General features: G+C 43.8%; 1 protein-coding gene across 5 annotated transcripts in view; it reads left to right on the forward strand.

Moving 5' to 3' along the window:
• The first annotated feature begins 177 nt into the window (after window positions 1-177).
• Atp10a (ATPase phospholipid transporting 10A (putative)) overlaps window positions 178-21807 on the forward strand; it is a 168353-nt gene continuing 146723 nt past the window's right edge. For 4 of the 5 annotated variants that reach the window (XR_004123064.1, XM_031386836.1, XM_031386838.1 and 1 more), the window contains exons 1-2: window positions 178-244; window positions 2449-3006. Coding sequence is in view for 4 of the 5 variants with exons in the window: in XM_031386836.1 (XP_031242696.1) it covers window positions 2546-3006 (461 nt within the window). In the remaining variant the exon portion in view is untranslated. The other variant, XM_031386837.1, reaches the window with a different exon arrangement.

Genomic DNA, 21807 nt, shown 5'->3' on the forward strand with positions numbered 1-21807 from the left:
TATATGTGTGTGTGTGTGGTGAGTGTGTGTGTGTGGTGTGTATGTGTGTGTGTGTGTGTGTGTGTGTGTGTGTAGTAGAATTTTTGGGAGACTAGATGAGCTAAGCCCAACAGGAAATACTGAATTTGGATTGGTTCAGAGTATGTGAGGGAAGGTTCCAGACTGGTGGGGTAGTGTGACTCACAGAATCTTGGAATCTTAGCATGGAATGTAGACAGGAGGGACACGGTCTGTTCTGAGAAGGGTAAGGAGACCTCTCACCCTGGGTTGGCAGGGACTAAAAGGGGCAGAGTTAAAGCAGCTGGTGCCAGTAGTTCCCCTAGGGCCTCAAGGAACCTTTGCCTGAGGAGTCAGCATTTGACTTTGAAAGCAACAGGGGATTCCTAGGACCTCGAGGGTAAGGAAATGAAATGATGTGCTCATGTAACTATGTTAACAGTGTGGACTGAATGAAGCACATATCTTAAAAGGTGGTAGACTGACTTGAAGGCTTTGGGCAATCCTAGACTACCTGTAAAGACAAGAGACAGCCAAGGAATGGAGGAACGGGCAGACCTGGAACTCCACTGGATTAATGATGGGGTTGAAAGCACAGTCATAGGTGTTAAGGACTAGATTTGCTCCTTAGTTTAGGATGCTACCTGTCTACTCTGAGATGAGAGTTCTTTGGGAGAAATGCAGACACTTTAGCCCAGCGTTTTTCTTATCTGACTTTCATCCTTCAGATTTGAACCTCTTACTGGAAGTGGATATTTGATAGGGAACTCTTCTCTTCTCTTCTCTTTCCTCTCCTCTCCTCTTCTTTCTTCTCTCCCCTCTTTCCTTTTCTCCCTTCCTTCCTCCCTCCCTCCCTTCCTTCCTCCCTCCCTTCCTTCCTCCCTCCCTCCCTCCCTTCCTTCCTTCCTCCCTTCCTTCCTTCTTCCCTCCCTCCCTCCCTCCCTTCCTTCCTTCCTCCCTCTCTCCCTTCCTTCCTTCCTCCCTTCCTTCCTCCCTCACTTCCTTCCTGCCTTCCTTCCTCCCTCCCTTCCTTCCTTCCTTCCTTCCTTCCTTCCCTCCTTTTGTAACTGTTACTTTACTCTTCTAATGCTGGATTCTAGTCAATACTGTGGGCTTGGTCAAAGAAGAGACTCTTCTATAGCTGAGTAGCATGTGAACCAAGGAGCACAAGGTTGAGGCCACCCAAAAGGAGGGATAGGATAGGACAAGTGATTTGAGTAAAGCCAGATCAGGACCCTCAGAGGAAGCACCCAGGGATAAGGAATGCTGCTGAGGTAGGGAGAGAAAAGAAGTATTAGCCTGTTAAAGGAAGCGGTTAAGGTCCTCAAATCTGGACCAGGAGCACCCCATAGCTGTTTCTCATTTAATTCCCCCGAGCCATGCCCTCCCAGACTACAAATATCCCCATTTCTCTTCTCTGCATCTGTAAAGAGGCTCACAGAGTGGAAGTTGTGGGGCCTTACTTTACCTGTAGGGTGCTTCCCAGCTTCTGCCAAAGTCACATTCAATCTCCCAGCAGTCAATGTATATAAACTCCTCTTTCCCATCAGCAGGAAAGGAATCCTTTGCCCACATTCCCTCAGCTGGCCATAAGCCTTCCTCTCTTCCCAGTCTTTCTCTGGATCTCTAGATCAAAGCTGCCCTAGGGAATCTTAGTCCTTGTTTACCAGGCAGGGAAACAGTGACTCAAATGTCTCTTTGGATGTATATTATAATCTCTTCCATGAAGAAATAAAAAAATCCTATTTGGGGAACAAAGAAAGTTGATGGTAATTCTAGAAAAAGAAAAATTCTAGTTCATCAAAAAATATCTCAAAGTAAGTGCAGGCTGGAAAGGAGGGAAAGTTTTTTTTTTTTTTTTGTAGAAGGACAGAAATAGTGACTTTATGGAGAGTTCTTAGGTGGCAATGCTCTCTTCAAAACATAATTTGAAAACTGGAAAATCGGTATAACAGGGATTCTGGGTTTAACTCCAAGTGACCCAGCCTTGAGGAGGTCCTAATCCAGCACTCCAGATACCATTTCCCGGTCCAGGATCAAGTCTGTCTGTTCTAGTAAGAGCGCGCGTGTTAGGAGGGGATGGGGCGGACTGATTCTCAGTCCCGTAGTCTTCCTCTTAGTGGAACAGTGAATTTGCAAACTCTCTGGGACTAAACTGGATGCCCCAGAGAAACGAAAGTAAAGCTGTCTAAAGTTTCCAGCGCGGGCTCTTTTTGTTTCCCGCTATCCGCCCAATCTGAATCTGGGCGCTGAGTGAGGGCGGGGCAGAGGAGCCACCTCGGCGGAAACCGCCCAGTTCGCCTGGGTGGCGGGAGGGGACTGCTAGGGGCTGAGAGCCGGGCCCGCCCGCGACCTCCCGCCCGCAGGGAGTAGTAGACTTTGAAGACTGGACCGGCTGCGCGGGCTGGGCGGGGCGCGACACGCTGACCGCGGGCTCTGTGCGTCCCGCAGGAGGGGAGCCCGCGCTGCCGCGCCCCGGGCCGCGGGCGATGATCACCTAGGAGGCTGGCGCGAGCCGCAGAGGAGCCGGGCGCGGCGACACGCGGCCATGGAGCGGGAGCCCGCAGCGGCCGAAGAGCCCACATCTCCGTGGAGGCGGCGGCCGCGACGAAGGCGCTGGGAGAGCAGGACGCGCACGGTGCGCTCCAACCTGCTGCCTCCTCTGGGCACCGAGGACTCCATGGCCGGAGCCCCCAAGGGCGAGCGGCTGCTGATGCGCGGCTGCATCCAGCACCTGGCCGACAACCGCCTCAAGACCACCAAGTACACGCTGCTGTCCTTCTTGCCCAAGAACCTCTTCGAGCAGTTCCATCGCCTAGCCAATGTGTACTTCGTCTTCATCGCGCTGCTCAACTTTGTGCCGGCTGTGAACGCCTTCCAGCCGGGACTGGCACTGGCGCCTGTGCTCTTCATCCTGGCGGTCACAGCCATCAAGGACCTATGGGAGGACTACAGCCGCCACCGCTCGGACCACGAAATCAACCACCTGGGCTGCCTTGTCTTCAGCAGGTGAGCCAAACTGAGCATCTGGAAAAGGGGTGTTGAGTGTAACTTGCACGAGCCCAGGATGGCCCGGGGAGTAGTCTGGGCCAGGTGAAGTCATTCATCCTCAAAGATTTGTCAGTGCCCTAGATGCAGGGGTGCACACAGGTCCCCGGTTTCAGACTAGCACTAAACTTAATTTCTAAATTAGAACAAACCCATGGTTGGCATCTGGCTGCACGTGGTCTGTTTCATCTACGATTGCCCCTGCCCTGTGCCTAGAATATGATCACCTGAAGTCCTGGCCGCAATCCTTGGCCAAATCATCATGGCATTTAACACACAAGAATTTATAGCTGGGTCTTAGATAATAGCTGTCTTGGGACAAAAAGTTCTGATTCATCTGGCACAGATCAGATTGAAGGTCAGGCAAAAACAACAGTCCATCCACTAAAGTTAACTGTGACCCGGCCACAGACTGGGTACCATTTTTTAGTCTCCTTGCTCTTTCTCCCCGTCCCTCTCTGTGCCCTTCTCCCTTTCTCTCTCCCCCTTTCCCTTTCCTTTCCTTACCCTTCCTCCTTCTCCCCTTTCCTGCGCTGTTTTTGAGATAGGATCTCTATGTAGCTCAGGCTGTTATCGAACTGGTGATGAGCTTCCTTACTCAGTTTCCCCAGTGCTGGGATAACAGCCATACCATGAGCCTGCCTCTCTCTCTCTCTCTCTCTCTCTCTCTCTCTCTCTCTCTCTCTCTCTCTCTCTCTCTCTCTTTCTCTCTCTCTCACTTTCTTTCATTAGTTCCTTTTTAAATTAATTGATTTATTTATATATTTTACTGGGATTTTATTCCCCTCCCAGTCACCCTCCAACTTTTCCACATCCCATACCTCCCCTGCTCCTCCAGGAGGATGTCCCCACCCCACCCCCCACCCCACCAGACCTCTAAACTCCCTGGGACCTTCAGTCTCTTGAGGGTTAGGTGTATCTTCTCTGAACACAGACTCTGCAGTCTTCTGCTGTATATGTGTTGGGGGCCTCATGTCAACTGGTGTATGTTGCCTGGTTGGTGGTCCAGTGTCTGAGAGATCTCGGGGATCCAGGTTAATTGAGACTGCTGTTCCTCTTAACAGGGTCGCCCTCTTCTTCCTCAGCTTCTTAGAGCTCTTCCCTAATTCAACCACAGGGGTAAGCAGAAAGGAGAATTCCCCCCACCCCCTTTTTTTGTTTTGTTTTTTGTTTGTTTTGTTTTGTTTTCTAAGACAATTTCTTTGTGTAGCCCTGGCAGTCCCACAACTCACTTGGTAGATCAGGCTGGCCTCTAAGTCAGAGATCCGACTCCCTCTGCCTCCTGAGTGCTGGGGTTAAAGGTGCCGGCCACCACCCTCCCCCTCTGGCCAAAACTTGTTTCCAGTTGAAAAGAGGCCTTGAAAGGCTGCTTTCCAGGTTGGTGACCTCAGAGTTCCTTCCTTCCGGTGGACGTCTTCTGCTCTCAGAACCCTAAGGCTCTGATGTGAGCCAGGGTCTCCTGGTGAAGGTTCTCCCCTTCTTCCCCCCCCCCCCCAGATGTCCACATGGAGATAGACCATCTTGGAACTCTCTGTCCATCCGCTGGGACACCCCTGAAGAAAGCAGTGTCTTGGCTGTCTTCTTCAGCTCAGTTCCCTGTTTGCCTCTGGCTTACCATGTTGGACATGGCTTCCTAGTTGGATGACATTCATTCTTCATGTTCAGTTTCCCACATGCCTGAAAACACCCTAAGAAGCCCTGCTTTTCAGTCGCAAATTGAGCCTTGAACATACGTGTGATGTTGCTGAACTTGTTTCTTGGTATAACTTAGAAGACTGGGAATCCCTTTCTCCATACAAGAGTTTTGTGTTTTTGTTTTTGATACGGGTCCATGCTGTGTTGCCTCGGCCAACTTGACTGTTTTCACTGCCTGAGCTGTGTTAAGGTTCTGAGAGGTTACGTCACTTGTAGCTACTGCAGAGTGGTCTGGGCCTCAAACAGGTTTCTCACATTCCTATGCTTATGGTTTTCAGACTTTTTATAAGAACCACTGGCACATTTTTTAAAGTATCACATCTTCAATGTGTTAGACTTAGCAGGTCTGGGAGTAGGCCCAGGAATGAATATGCAATAGCAAAGATGTGATTCTTATGTGATGGTCCACATTTGATGGCCCATTGCTTGCTCTGGGGAGGTGCTCATTGGCTAGTCACCAGACTTTACATGGATGGGCAGGGCTATGGAATTTCCTGAATCTTGTTCACCAGGAGCCTCAGCAAGCCAGTGTGGAATCCTTCCTACAAAGCCCTCAGTGTCTCCAAATCCAGGCAGCTGTGTGTCTGTCCTCGGCACACGTTCAAGGCGGGGCTCTAACAAGTCTCTGCATCTGGGGACGTGTATTTCCCACTTCTATCCAGCCTGTCATTCCAGTAGCCTCCTTTTCAGAAATACTTTAGCTTTAGGAAATACTTTATTTTCTGTTGACAGAGGGCTGCCCATTTGTCATTCGTCCTGTGATAACAGCCCTGCTTTGTGGATGAGAAAACTGAGGCAGAGAACTGACATTGTAAAACCACATCCACTGAAGTTCAGGTTCCCAGTTGGTTCCTAAGCATTTAGTACAGCCTTCAAAGAGGCCTATGATATTCCCCATACTCCCTGCCTCTAAGTTAAGTTCTTAAATAGTTTCCCTTGGAAGTTTCCCTTCTCTGCCAGGGAAGGCACTGAGTAGTGTGTGGGCTTGATAGAGATGGTGCCTGTATGTGGCACCTCGTCTCAGGTATCTTACCTCCAATGCAGAAGTTGGCTTTTTTTTTTTTTATCTTTTTTTAATCTTTTTTTTTTTTTTTTTTAATCACTTCCGAACTGTCGGAAGAACTGTGAGGCTTCTCTTCCTTGTTATAGGAAGACAGGTCAAATTTTTCCATTCTGAGAAGTTTGGAATTGATATCATCAGGCCCTTTGGGTGAAAGGAAGAGGAAGTTGGGTTCCATCCGGGGTTGTTATTAGGGCCCTGAGCTAGGCTCTAGGCTGGGCTCTTGACCCTTGAGATGCAGGGTGATTACTAGGAGACACCTCTTAGAGAAGATAGGTAAGGATCTGCGGTTGCCATGTAAGGACCAGAGAGAGATGTGACCAGAGACATTCAGGAGGTGTGAGTGCTACAGATAAGGGATGGTGGAAATGGAGTAACACATGTGGCCAGGGCATAGAGGGACCAAGAATGAATTATAAGGTGTATGAAGTGAGGATGGATATGAACTTTGACTCGTGGGTCACTGCACTCGGTGAACTCAGGAAGAGACCTGGGTTAGGTCAGTCTGACTAGGACCTTTGTAACCACAGGAAGTCACAAGCTATTGTAAAATGTGGAAGTCTGTCTTCTCTTGTGTCTGTTCCAGGTGCCATGCTTCCGTTACAGTGCAAATGCAGTATTTGTTCAATCAGAGCAGCTCTCTCTCTCTCTCTTTCTCTCTCTCTCTCTCTCTCTCTCTCTCTGATCTCTCTGAGATGTGTTATCTCAGTCTGGTGCACAAGCTGGCTCTGACTTCTGGGCTCAAGTAACCCATCTGCCTCAGTCTCCAAGTAGCTGGGACTATAGGTGGGAGCCAATACTTTGAGCTCAAACCATGAGAGCCCGTATCCAGGACCTTGTCCTTGAAGGTGAATTAATGACAAGTCACTCTCCATATGTCATTTTGTGTTTCTGCTACCCAGTCACAGGGCTCTTGAGCTCCTTGCTCTGAGCATCCTCTATAAGTGCTTGTCAGTAGTGCAGCTTCCTAGGCTATGCATTTTAAGTGGTCATTGTCTATGTTCTGAGCACATTTTATCCTCTAGCGGATTGCAGACTCTATTTAGCGAGATCCCCTGATCCACAGTTATTGGGCTTGAGAAAGGTCTGTCCCTAGGACAGGGGTTGAGAGAGATAGCCTGAGTTGGATAGCCCACTGTTACCATATGTTCTGGTAGGAGTCCAGGGCAAGAGTCTCAACAATGTATAGCTGATAGTAATCTACAGATGAAGGGTATAGCATGATTATGTGGGTACCAATTACCAAGTATGCTTCAATCCCTTATATGAAGAGCGTAATTCTCTGCATCAAACCCTCACATGCCCCCTGGGTACTTTAAATCAACTCTAGATGACTTAATACTTAATACCTTGGAAATTTATGTAAAGAGTTGTTCTTTTGTATTGTTTAGGTTTTTAGTTTAAGGTTGATTGGGCCCTTAGATGTGTAAGCAGCAGGCATGGAGGGTTAGTTGTGTCACTGTGAGATGTGGTAAAGGAACAGAAGGACCCACCCTTTCACTGTTGTCTGGAAGGTGATCAGTGTTAGCTTATCAAAAAGACACAACTGTAGATAGACCAGTCAGAAAGAAAGGCTTTGCTTGACCCCTACGTAGGACCATGTTTATTCACAGAGACAGGCATCTTGTCACTCATGTACGAGATGGCCAAAATGTCTCCAAGGGAAGATGGGAGGTAGCCTTTTATGGGGTGCAAGTGACTTCTGTAGTCTGCAAGAGAAGCTGCTAGTATAGACCTTCAGCAGTAAACTAATATACTAACTATGAGAGGATATAAAGAAATGCAGGACAGGGGTGCTATAGCTGCTTTCTGAAGAGAGTCTTTGTCATAGTGGGTACTCAGGGTCCTCTGGTCATGTAGCTGGGGGAGAGTCGTAACTTCATTGGTTATGATGGGTCAGGTGATTCCATCCTACGTTCCTAGAGAGACTCTGGAAATAGTTATTAGAGGCCTCCAAGCAGAAGGTTTGCTTACAGAATTAAACAGAGATTTCCTGGGAAGTTGGAAGGATAGGGAGGAGCAGAGGTGGGAGAGAGTGGGCATAGAGTTGATTCAGGGTGGAAGTGACTAGTCCCATTGGCAGGATTGTTGTACCAAAATGAGCTAGCAGAAGTAGCAGGAAGCTACAAAGCACTCGAAGAGAAAATAGAGGACCAATGTAAAGACTTTACTCTGGCTCAGTGTAAAGTGATGAAGGTCCCTTTTTTGCCAGAATTTTGCCACAGCATCTAAAAGGTCTTTTTTTTTTTTTTTGCAGATATATTAGGAATATATGGAGCTTTTGTAGGAAGAGAGGTATTGGGAGAGCTTCATGGTACATTTTCTTTGGGTAGAGAGTTTAGTTCAGTAAGTGAAACATTTAAAAGGCAGGGTAAGGGGGCTTGTGAGATGGCTCAGCGGGTAAGAGTACTGACTGCTCTTCCGAAGGTCGTGAGTTCAAATCCCAGCAACCACATGGTGGTTCACAACCACCCATAATGAATCTGATACCCTCTTCTGTGTACTCATTTATAATAATAAATAAATCTTTAAAAAAAAAAAAGGCAGGGTAAGAATACAGGTATAGGGTAATAAGGAGGAAGGCGGATCAAGGGGCGGAGCCAGAGTGGGAGGGTGCCAGGTGAATTCTTGCCTGGTTCCTGTGTCTTTAGTTCCATTTCAAACCAGTTAGGATTTGCTGGCCCAGAAGCAGCATTGTTTAAGGACATAGATTCCCATCCTTGGCAGTAGTCAGATGTAGTGCTTTTTACTTTTGGAGTCTTGTATCAGTCAAGGAGTCAAGGTGGTTCTGAAGGATGTTAAGCTCATCTGAGTTAGTGAGAGAGAGAGGTTAATCTATGCAAAAAAGGCTTCAGTCCAGCTGTTTTCATTCTGAGTCTCAAAATCAATGTCCAGTGTGGCAAGAAGAGCGATGAGTTGGCTGGACCATGCCTCATTAGGCCCTTTTTATTGGTCACCAGACTGTTTTATCTCTTGGTAACTGTTTCAAGAGTGACAGTAGGGTGATAAGGGGAGCAGCAATTAATAGTGTCTCAGAGGAGGGTCCATTCAAGGGATTATGATAAAACTTAATAATTGACAGAGATATAGACCATAAGTCAAGAGATAGTAAGTGTACAACTTTATGGAGAATATTAAGAGACAAGGTTATATGAGGAAAACATTTACATCAAGATTAACATCAGTTAAATTCAGATGTACAATTGACCTTCCACCAGAGTTCTGTAGAAGTTCTATAATTAGCTGTTTGTTAACATCAGACTCCTGCAAGCAAGGAGAACAAGAAACAAGCACTTTGGAAGCTTTGTAAATAAAGTCAGCAGCCAAAGAATGAATCTGAACAGAAAGTGTCCGTCTTAGTTAGAGTTTCAGTGCTGTGAAGAGACACCATGACCACGGCAATTCTTACAAAGGAAAACATTTCATTGGGGCTGGCTTACAGTATCAGAGGTTTAGTCATGGTGGGAAGCATTCAGGCTGACATGGTGCTGGAGAAGCAGAGAGTTCTACATCTTGATTCGTAGGCAGCAGAAGAAAATTGTGTGCCACACTGGGCCTAGCTTGAATATAGGAGGCCTCAAAGCCTTCCCCCACAGTGACACACTTCCTCTAATAAGAACACATCTACTCCAACAAGGCTCCGCCTCCTAATAGCAACACTTCCTATGGACCAAGCACTTAAACATGAGTCAGGGTGTCATCTACTCAAACCACAACAATGTCTAAGTGGTAATTTTTGCTTTCACATTTGATGAATTTTGTGTATTTATTTTATATATTATCAAATATTAACATTACCAGCTAGTATTTAATGAACAAAAACAGACACATGGGATAAGCTAAATATTTTAAAATTTGGAACTGTCACCTTAAATGACCATATTTAATATTTGAAAAACTGGCAATACATATTTTGTTAACATCAAATTGTTATAGATGTGGTTATATAGTAAATACAACTTATATGTCAAACTGTGAAGAGAGACAATTTAATTTTAAGTTGTATTCTCCCAAAAGAAATTATTTTCAATTTCTATTTTAAAAATATACTCCCAGAGATAGTGACTGCCTTCCTTATTCCTCAAGAGCTACTTTTCTAGAACACTCTAGAGCAGTGGTTCTCAACTCTCTTAATGCTGTGACCCTTAATACACCTCATATTATGGTGACTCCCAACCATAAAATTATTTCATTGCTTCTTCATAATTATAAGTTTGCTACTTTTAGGAATTGTAATGTAAATACTTAATGTGGAGAATATCTAATATGTGACCCCTGTGAAAGGATCATTTGACCCCCAAGAGGTTGAAACTCACAGGCTTACAAACAGTGCCCTAGAATATCCAATGTCACTAACCAAGTCAGTGGCTGCCATGTCAAGAGTAAATTATTTAATTTACAATCTTTTTCAAAATTAATTAACCCCACTAAGAGAACATTTTTAAAAATATACATTTCTGTTCCATACACTCAGTCAACAGATGAAAGCAATCAATCATTTTCTGTAATAAATAATTTATATTATAGATTGAATTAACAAAAAAGGCTAAAGCCAACTCTTTTCTCCTTTTGTCCATGGGCAAATCTTCAGGTCTTAATGTACTTAAAGCAGTAAGCATATTTCTTAACACCATTCTACTTAAAAATAGATTACCTGTTTAGAGACATAATTTGTAAAGCAAAATAAAATTAAATTAGTATTGGCTTTTGGAATGCTTTAGAAAACACTCATAAGTATCATTGCCAAACTCTTTGTACTCCTTGAATCATATGTTATTCTACAAATACAACTGTCAAAGATACTATTTCAGTATTCTGAATGACTTTCCAAAAAGGTAAATTTGATGACCAAACTAGGATCCTCTTTTAATGTGGGGACATGGATGGTTAGGGTATAGTCCCTGAAATTAGCTTTTCTTAAGAGGAAGAATTGAATGCCGGGGTAAAGGACATGAGAAATTGAGCTATCATGTGGTTTCATATTAGTTAGGTGGTAGGCTTAGGTACAAGGTTGCCCTGGTCGCAGCATTTTCTTATGTCAGTTTGGTAAGCACTGAGGGCAGAGTAATTGCTATTTGCCTCTCTGTTGTTTGAGACATTTAAGGTGTGGGTGCAGAATCTGAGATCCTCTGCTGGGCCAGAGAATTCACACCGCTGTCATGTGAGATCTTTAATAAGGAAGTTTTATTTTTGGTCTTTTTCTCCCCTACTTTGGCCTACTTGACCATAGCTGGTCAGACTTGCACAGCCTGAGGTGGCCAGGCCTATGCACCCAGAGGCAGAAGTAGTAGACTTCTAGCAGATCTTATTCCCGTGCTTCTTTGTCCTATAATGAAGCTATCATGCAATGTACTCTGGAGGGATAGTTCTCCATCCAAGAACTGTCTGAGCCTGGGACTTTCATGGGGGTATGTTCTTTGGAGGTGTGATGAGGTGTTGGGGAAGGTGTGCTTCAGTGGGCCTATGCTGAGGCATCCCTTACCCTTGAGGGGCCAGCCACAGGACAGTATAGTATAGAATAGAGTTTATTCAGGGCATGGAGAGGGGAATCAAGAGGGTAGTAGAGGCAGAGAAAGGCAGAGAGAGTAGAGAAGTAGAGGAATAGAGGCTGGCCATGAGCACATGGAGAGAGAGGGGGAAAGGGAAAGCAAGAACAGGAGAAAACAAGAGAGTGAGGAGGGGGCGTGGAACCCCTTTTATAGTGGGACAGGCCTACCTGGCTGTTGCCAGGTAACTGTGGATGGAGCTTAGACGGAATGCTAACACTTGTTTTAGGTTTGACTTTGACAACATACACAGAATACTATATGGTGGGAGATAACAGAAAACTACTTAACGGCAATAAAAGTTAGTCTCTCTCTCCACTCTTGTCTTCCTATCAGAGTAAGGAATGATAGTTTCCTGCTGAAGGGCTACACTTCTCAGCATCCTTTGTGGACTACAGGAGGCTTTTCTTCCCCATAAAAGAGACCATCTTCCACCTTCCTCTGTATGTGTTGTGGTCACCTGCAGTTGTGGGTGATAAGATACCCCTTCAGTATGAATAAGGTCAGACCAAGCCTCTCTTTCTTTCCTACTTCTGTCTTTTACAGCTGTCTTCTTAAATAAGTCTAACACACTGGAAAACAGCGTTCTCTCATCCCTTCAGCTGTAGGCAATAGGTATCAATAGGCTAACCTCCCCAGGCACCAGAGTCTGAAGAGTATATCATAGATGAGCCCCACTGTGCATGGAACCCTGGTGCTAGGTCAACATCTCTTCCTTATACAAATCCTACCTAAGACTTCCCTACATCTTATCTGAGTTATCTTTTTTTTTTTTTTTAAACAGGGGATTAGACCTAGTTTTGTGCTCTACAACTGAGATACGCTTGACTTTGTCTTCAGTCTGCTTGGTGACCTAAATCATGTCTGTTTGTCTGTCTGATCTATCTATCCACCTATCCATCCGTCCGTCCATCCGTCCGTCTGTCTGTCTGTCTGTCTGTCCGTCCTTCTGTCTGTCTATCTATGGGAATTGCCCTGTTTCATTTCTTTTATTCTCAGTTGCTTCAGGGAGTCAGGGTTATTTCTAACTTGTGCTCATTGATCTTTGTTTCAGTAGAGCTTAGAACGTGGTACTCTTCTAACCAACTGTTCTTTCCTTCCACAGAGCCTCACTCTGTATCCTGACTTCCTACTGCTCTTCTCCTTTTGTGTGCCCGCCTTCCTTTCTCTTTCCTGGTGAGCTTGTCTCCTCCTCTCCAGAGCTCTGAGTCCCAGAGTCGAGGTCTCTCTCACCAGCAAATCTGCCTGATTTTACTTTTTTAAAAAAGGAGACAGTAGTGTGTAGTTTTGAGGCCTTGAGGTAGAACTGGGATTGTATTCTTTTGACTGGGAGGAGACAGTTTTGGTTTAATGGGCTCCAGGAAAGCCCAGATTCTTTCACCTTTCGTATGGTAATTGAACTCCTAAGGAGTGGCAAAGCTGTTTACAAGTCTAGTGTTACTCAAGGAAATAGTGTTAGCTAGTAAAGAAGGATGTGGGCCCAAAGTCTCAATGGCCTCTGAAGCTACTGTAAAATGGCTAGAGTTGTTTTGTATATGTTCTCACTTACTCAGTTTTTTTGAGACAGGGTCTCCTTGTGTAGTACAAGGTGGTCCCATAAGCATAATTCTCCGTATCACCATCCACTTATTTTGAAGCAACTCTCAGTCATTGTAACATTTCATCTATAGATGCTTAAAAAAAAAACAAACAAAAAAACAAAACCCTGACAGTAGTAGTAAATGAACTTAAAAGTACCATCATCATTCCTAAAATTCTTAAGATCTTTAAATTATTAAATAGTCCAGTTTGAATATCCACGTGCCTTAAGTGGATTCATTTTTTAATTTGTATGTTTGAATCTGATCCACATAAAGTCTATTACTTTGCAGTTAGCTGATAAATTCTTAAATTCTTAAATAGTAAATTGCCATTATAATCCTTCTCCTCCCTATTTCTCTTGGTTTGGCTTTAGAATTTATTTTCAGCAATTAGGCTATTTGTGCTGTAGGGCCTGTGTCTTGCTGGTGACACCTGTAGCTTTTTTTTTTTTTTTTTTTTTTTTTTTTTTAACCATGTTTTTGGACACTTCCTTAGAGCTTCATCAGGCTCAGGTTTAAATTTGCTTTGGCCAAAACTATGTTCCTAGGTGGCATCCTCACTTCCTTTAGAGACACAAGCTGCTTCCTTGTTGCTTTGTGACAGGCACTGCTTGGGGACCTTCCCTGCACCTCCTGAGTTGCTGGAAGGTAGAAGTGCTTCTTACTTCCAAGGAGTTTGTACTTTGTACAGCTCACATAGAAACAAAACAAAACACAATACCACACCAGAAGTGCTCGGTGGTGTTAGCTCTTTTATCTTCTCATGAGAAGCAATTAGCTTGCTATGTTTACTAACTTTGTTTTGAAATAATTTCGACTCATAGGCCAAGTTATAAAAACAGTGCAGATTCCTGTATACAGTTCCTTACTCGCCTCCAAGTCTCCCTGCTTGATGAATCCAGGGCTTACTCTATTGCTGAGCTTCTTCCTCACTTTGAGCTAAGGTTACCATTTCCCCATTTCTCCAGCTTTACAGCAAAGGCTCAAAATGGAAGCTGGTGTCTGACAAAAGCTATGAATTTGATTTTTTCCCCCTGGGGCTGGGCACTCCACCAAAGAACTCTATTTCTGGCTTCAAAACGTTAATTAAGATACAATGTCAGCCCCTATCCCCAGCCCCACCTCCTTTATGTGTTTAACCCTGGCTTACCTGGCACTTTGTAGGTTAGGCTGTCCTGGAACTCAGAGATCTGCCTGCCTCTGTCTTCTGAGTACTGGGATTAAAGGCGTGCGCCACTCCTGCCTGGCTATTCTTTGTTCTATTTTTGTTCCCAGTCTCATGCCCTCTCTCCCTCCTTCTGCTGACTTCTCTCCTCTCCCTAAATAGTCCTTGCTTTCATGCTGTATGTATTCCATAGACCTCTTGTTCTTTCATCACCTTTCCCTGTAGATCCATCCTTTCCAGTGTTCCATTTTCATTCTCCTTTACAGCTAAGTATTGTGCACCACATTTTCATTATCCACTCATCTATTGGGGACCATCTAGGCTCCCGTGTTTTAGTTTTGCAGATAAACATGGATGTGCAGGTATCTGTGTGCTGACTTAGGATCCTTTAAATATACACCTAAGAGTGGGTAGCTGGGGATAGCACAGGAGCTCTTTTGGCAGCCTTTTGTGGGACCTGCATGTTGCTGTCTGCAGTGGCTGCACTAATTATCACTGCTACTCTCTCCTCACTCCCACCTCCCCCAGAAAATGCTAAGCAGTATTTGATGCCATTCTTTTTGTTGATGACAGCCATTCTGACCATGGAGAGGCTGGGCTTTCATAGCAACTATAGTTTGTATCTCCCTGATTCCTAAAGACAGGGTGTGCTTTTCAAATATTTATTGATCATTTATACTTTTTCTTTGTGATGTGACTATCCATTTCATTATACCTTTCCTGACTTGATGATTTGTGGGAGGAGGGAGTATTAGTACTTAATTTTTGGAATTCTTTATAGATACTTTTTAATATGTAGTTTCTTTTCTGTCACTGGCTATGGTAAAACACCATGCCCAAAAGCAACTTAAGAGAATGTTTATTCTGGCTTATGGTTCTAGAGCCTTAAAAGACAGTCATGGCAGGGTAGAGGCATGGCAGCAAGCGGCAGGCTTGGTGGGTGGCAGGAACACATCTTTAGCTGTGAGAATGAAGCAAAGAGAACAAACTGGAAGTGGGGTGAGACTATAAACTCAGACTTCACCTCGTACGACATACTTCCTCCCAGCAAGGCCTTATCCCCTCCACATGCAAGACAAAGGCACTTTTTACATTATGTTTTGGTTTTATTTTATTGAATGAGAATTCCGTACAAGCATATAATATGTTTAAATTAAATCCATCTCCCATTCCCTCTCCTCCAACTCTTTACCTCTTATCTTCCACTCCTCCCACAGGATCCGCGTACTGCTACCAGTTTGTGCATGTGTGTAGGAATATTTGCTAGAGCATCTGTAGCTTCTTTAGGGGACACTTTCCTGAGGAAAACTGACTCTGCCTTTCCAAACTGTCATTGCTTGCCTACAGCTCCTCATCTAAGGGTACAGTGCAATGCCTTGCCTCTGCCTCTTTCCGTGCTAAGATTTTTATCTCATGTGCTATCACTACAGTTGTCACAATTAATATGTGGAACTGCTCTGTTGTGACTGCAATGTAGTGTGTCAGTGTAGTCATTGCATGGCAGTCACATTCATTCTATCCACCTCAATGAGAGGATCACTGAACCTTGAGAGGAGGAGTGTATGACACCCGTGTCTAATGCTCTGCTGAACGCTCAACATTCTTTGCATGTTTGATGAGTTTTGGGCCTCTGGGAATCACCATCTACTGTATAAAGAAGCTTCTCTGATGAGGGTTGAGAGATGCACTAATCTATTGCCATAACAAGTCCTTGGGAGTCTATGTAATACTACGTCTGTTCAGCAGAATAATAGCTGTTGGCTCTTCACAAAGGTCTGTGACATTCCTGACCTAACATTCTTGACTCTATTAGTAGTGGCTGGCATAAGATTATCTTGTAGAGTGGGCCTTAAACCCAGTCATAAAGTTGTTGGTTGGCCCCCATAATAGTCATGCCACTATTGCGCCAGATGACATGTTTTCCTAGGTTGTTTGCAGCTTGCAGATAGGTAAGTGTGCATAACACCTTCCAGCACTATGAAAGCTAGCCAGTAGACACGAAGCTTCCAGTTCATTACCAGCTTGATTTCTCCACATTCTCTGTCTTGAATGTGTAGTATTTTCACAGTGGGGTCTTCTCATCAAGTTCTGCAGGATAATCAAGAGCAGTGGCAATAGCCTGTCGTTTGGGCTCTATTGGATCTCACTGACCATCAAAATGAAAAGAAATAATGCATTCCTGACATTTGGCTTTTTATTTGCTATCCCATGGTATCTGGGAGAATTAACGTCACCCGCAAATTATAGAATTATAGAGTAACTTCACTTAAATCCTGTTTACGTGTGTGTGTGTGTGTGTGTGTGTGTGTGTGTGTGTGTGTGTGTGTATGTGTATGTGTGTGTGTATGTGTGTGTGTATGTGTATGTGTGTGTCTGTGTTTTGTAGGATGCTTCCATTTGGGTTTTTCAAAAGTCTTCAGTGTTAGTTATCTGGCCCCATCTTCTCTCTACCCCGCCCTCTCATCCTCCATCCTACTTAATCCTTGTTACATTATTACTCTCCACTCCCCCTTCATGCCAGGTACCTTCTATCAGCCCTCTCATAAAAACTACCTACCTACTGTCTCTTACTGGTTTCCTGAGTTCTATATGTACTCCTAATTTAAGCACACACATGTCCAAAGGTTCAAAGCTACCAGCCGTATATGATAGAGAATATATATGATGTTAGTCCTTTTGGGTCAGGGTTACTTCACTATTTCCAGCTCCATCCATTCACCTCTACAACTACATAACATCTTTTTTCTTAACAGCTAAATAGTATTAAATTGTGATATGTATCACACTTTAATTATCTATCAGCTGATGAACATTTAGACTGCTTCCATTCCCTGGATATTGTGAATACAGAAGCATGAACATGGATCAAGAGAACATAGAATCTTTAAAGCATACAGTTGAATCATAGAGTTGAATGGTAGACTTATGTCTAGCTTTCAGAAAACTCCAGACTGATTTTCTTAATTACTGGACTGGTTTGCACTACAAACAACAGTGGTTGCTCCAGTTTGCAGTTAGCCACTTTTATGGGGCTATTTCATTTAAACATTTATTATTATGAATTTAGAGACTTAAAATAGGTAACTGAGTTAAGTAAAGATCAATCATTATCTATCTATCTATCTATCTATCTATCTATCTATCTATCTATCTATCATTGTATGTTTCAAGTTAAACTCAGGGCTTTGTACATGGTTGGCAAGCAACTTGCTGCCTAGATCTTTGCCTTCCCTGCCCTGAAGATATTTTTGTAACTGATACTCTTTAGTCAGTATTTAGTCAGTAGGAAACATTTGAATTGACTTCAAAAGCCTTCTGATATAACCCTGATCATTTCCTTTCATCTTTATTTCAGGCTTATCTTACATATTTTCTACTTGGTGACTAGATTCATAGATGGCCTTGTTATTTCTAATGTAATTCTTTTATAGATGAGGCTCCCATGGCCTGGCTTGAGCCCATCATTCATTATGGGGACTACCTACCTCTGCAGATTCTGTCTTTCCTGACAAGCCTGTCCAGGTGGTCTTATCGTAGACTATCAGGTGTGTGGCCAAATATTTAGTTATCACAGTGATGATGCTCGTGAGCCACAACTGCTGAATAAGATGTTCTTGTTCTGTTTGACACAGTCCTACTTTTGAATAGCATTCAGGCAGGTATTAAAAAAGCATTTTTGGAAGAACATTCTGGAAGCAAAGCTTAGCCACACATCTGGAGTCCTTGGCTGTGGGAGACTGAGTTGGTAGGACCTGCAGGCTCTTTGCCCCTAACAGTTCGTGGTGGCCAGCTTCTTCCGGCTAGGTTCCTGGAACAGGGGAACCCAGAAGGCTTATTTGTTCAAGACCTCCTTGCTATATATAGCAGAGTGAAATAACTTACAGGAAAAATTGCAGATGCTATTTTGATTTCTACATTTTTAGAACATCCTTAGCCGTCTAAGCTTACTTGGATTGCATTTGCTAAAGTAGAGTTCGTATACATTGCCCCATACAATCCTCTGGCCATTCTTCCACTGGAGATATTATATTTTGGAATACTTCTCAGACCAAGTTGGTTTTATATGGTTATAAGGAATTAATTATTTTATTTACTTTAAATTAGCCAGAGGTAATTAAATTCTCAATGAAGCAGAACTCCTGCCAGCAGGTAAGTGCTGGGCAGATGCTGCTTTTTACAGCCACTCTTCTCGTTTAAACCTGAGGAGTAATCCTGCCTAAGCAGATAGAAGCCCCTCCATGCTCTGTGAGGAGTAAGGGCCTGAACTCGGAAAGGGCAGTGGTCATCTGGCAGGCAGGTGCACTTACCAAGAGGTCAGTGCAGCTCTTTGTAGCCATACTGTAATTTTTGTCTTACCAAGATCTTTGCGTCACAGTGTGACCAGTCTTCAAAGTGATCTAGATGTTCTTCCAGCCAAGACAAAACTATCATTAGCTTGTGTAGCTTTATCACAGGACACAGTAGAGTATGGACAACACATATGTCAGGATGACCTTGGGGACTATACACAATCCTAGGGTGAATCTGAAGACTGCACACAATCCCAGCTAGAACAGTGGGGGCTGCACATAAAATCTTTTTGAAAAAGTAAAAGCAAGGCACTCAAACAATTAACAATTCAAACAGTTAACAATTCGACAGTGTTATATATATGATAACTTAGTTTGTAAATATACCTTGGTTTTTGTTTGTTTGTTTGTCTTAAGAGTCTCACTTATTTAGCCCTGGAAGACTTGGAACTCATGATGTAGTACAGGCTGTAATCTTAATCTGTCTGCCTCAGCCAAATTGCTTCAGTTTTTTAAAACATAAAGTGATTTTAACTCACTGACCCATTTAATAGTGCCTTTGAAATGGTCTTTGTAAATATATGTGTGTGTGTGTGTGTGTGTGTGTTTGTGTGTGTGCAGGTCAGAGGAAGCTCACCTGTTGGTTTTCTCCTATCTCTTCTGGCTCTGGAAAATAATCATTTTCTGCCTATGAGTAATTAGAAAAATGAAAACTCAAAAATAAGTCTCCAGTTTCTTAAAGGAATATAAATCAGGACCAGCCCTGCAGGGAGGAGGCGTCTCACAAACATGCCGTGGGAAGCCTCATAGAATACATGGGTCCTCTGGGGACCTGAGACCTTTTCCATAACAAGGAGGTGGCAGCATTCAGAGGGCAGGCCAGGCTTGTGGGAACTGTAGGACTTTCCTAGAAAGTCCTTGGGGTAAGAACAGCTTTGCAAGGGTGGGCTGAGTGACTGAGCCCCACGGTGAAACTCCCCAGCCTGCTTCTCTTTCCTAACCAGTATTCCTCTGGGAGAAATTACAGCCTCTAAAGGAATTCCACACCAGAGGAGTTAATGAAATGGCAGGAATCCTAACACATCATATTTGAATGGAGTCATTTGTATGGTTTTAAACAAAACGCTTTGCTTTGTTTAATTCTTTTGTTTTGCCTTTTTTTTTTTTTTTGAGACAAGGTCTCTCTATGGGTATTCTGGAATTCTCCGGGTGTTTTTTTTTGTTTGTTTGTTTGTTTGTTTGTTTGCTTATTTAAAACCATGTCTTACTGTATCGCACTAGCTGCCTTCTTGATTCTTTTTCTCCATTTCTGAGAACTGCAATTACACATGTATGTGACTAGGTCCAGCTATTATTGTTTATTTCATCCCTTGCTGTGCAGGGGACCAAAACCCTGGTACATACATAACAGCTGAGCTACATGCCTGCCTGATTTCACTATTGTTAGGCCTTTTGTGTTTGTGCTTCAAATAATTGTTGAGAACACACATTCAGAAGTTATGCTTTGGTTCCTGGTAGGAGCCTGTGCCACATTATGAGCCTTAGGGATCTTGGTAACCACCTGTACTATCTCACTCAAGTTGTTCTGAGTTCCCTCAGTTAGCAGATTTTCTGAGCACCGTGTGCTGGAGATGACTAAGGTATGAAGTCTGGTATCCTGTCACAGCATCGACATTGATTCACCTCAGGTGAAGCTGAGAGGTGAGCTTGACAATCCTATCCTATTCTTCCACATACCTCTCCCAGCACTGCTCACATGAGGCAAGCTGGCCAGCTGGCCTAAGCGAGCCACCATGACTCATGAGGGAGGAGGACATAAGCTCTCTGGTCTGCTTCAGCCAGACACCAGCACTTGTTCCATACTCCATCCAGTTCTCCAGACTCCTAAGCACATGGCCTTTCGGAGACTTCCGACTATTGCCAAGCCAGAGGGTGTGGCCGCATCTGAGCTTCTCTGAGCTTTTTTCTTAAGTTTCAGTCGAAGATTGTGGAGATTGCAACACACACTGTAGGGTCTTTTCCTGTTGTGGGGAAAAAAAAAAAACAATGTTACTTCAGTGACAGAATATCAGAATATCAGACTTATACCTTAGTCCCCTCCAACACTCAATGGCTCTGAAAATGTGCTAGCTAGGGGAACTCAGAGCAATTTGAGTGAGATAGTGCAGGAAGAGAGTGGGCTACCTAGAGGAGCCAGTTGCTCCCAGGGGCTGCCGTGGGATGTACCCTGAACAAACTTGTTATTTTACACAGGAGGGAACTTTCCTGTGAATGTCTTATGTAGATAATACACAGAGGAAATAGTTCAGGATGTGGGTTTGGGCACGGAGCTTTGGGTAACAGCTCCCAAAACAAGGCAACAAAGGCAAAAACGAACAAATAGGGCCGTAGTAAATACAAAATAAACAGTTAAACAGAGTGAAAAGACCCTACACACAGCGGGAGGAAGCCATTGTATAATTGTTCTCTCCCCAACAGTCCTTAAGATTATATATGTGCCATTTATTTAGTAAACTCTGTGATTTTATTGCATATGTCTTGCTCCTCAGATCTCTTTTGTAGAAAAGTAAGTAATAACGTTTTATGTTAATATGGTTATTGCTGTCATTATTTTATTTATACCTTTTTCTATGACAGATATGTGAGATTTTTCTTGGCTTCTATTTCTCATTATTACTCTCACTGAACGATTTTTATTTATAATTTGTTGTGTGTGGGGCATATACTGAGGGTTGAAATTAAGGTCTCAAAAATGTGTTAGGTAAACACTGCCTCTCCCTATAATCTATCCCTGTCTTTCCTTCCTTCCCTCTTCCCCCTTCCTTCCTTCTCCCCCTCCTTCCCCCCTTCCTTCCTTCTCTCCCTCCTTCCTTCTCCCTTCCTTCCTTCTCTCCCTCCTTCCTTCCCTCCCTCTCTCTTACTATGCCTCCCTTTATCCCTCCCTGGTACTCTCCCTCCCTCTTTCCTTCTCTTTTTCTTTCTTTCTTCCTTTTTTTCCCTCCCTTCTCAATCCTTGCTTTGGTATAGATTCATGGTTGAAATCTGATGATTTTAGTATGTAATTGGTGTGTGTGTGTGTGTGTGTGTGTGTGTGTGTGTGTACATGCTCTATTATGGGCCAACAGGTTCTTCCTGTACAAGCTCTTTGTAGTTAGTGGTATGTTCTCAAGGCCAGCATGTATCAAGGCCTCTATAGTCTGCAATTGGAGATATGTGCTTAGAGCCAGCAAGTCATTCTTGTACAAAGTATACTTGGTGGTGTGTGCAGGTGGGTTTCCTTACCCAGGAGGAGAGAGACACAGCCTGTGCTTGCACTCACCTCTCCCACCATCATCCTCCTTGTTTCCTAATTTCCCCTTTCAGTTTCCTTTTCCACTGATTTATCAGTTCAGTTTCTGGTAGTGCACAGTAGCAAATTCTTTCTAAT

This window comes from Mastomys coucha, unplaced genomic scaffold (assembly GCF_008632895.1).
Source record: "Mastomys coucha isolate ucsf_1 unplaced genomic scaffold, UCSF_Mcou_1 pScaffold21, whole genome shotgun sequence".
NCBI classification, from domain to species: domain Eukaryota; kingdom Metazoa; phylum Chordata; class Mammalia; order Rodentia; family Muridae; genus Mastomys; species Mastomys coucha.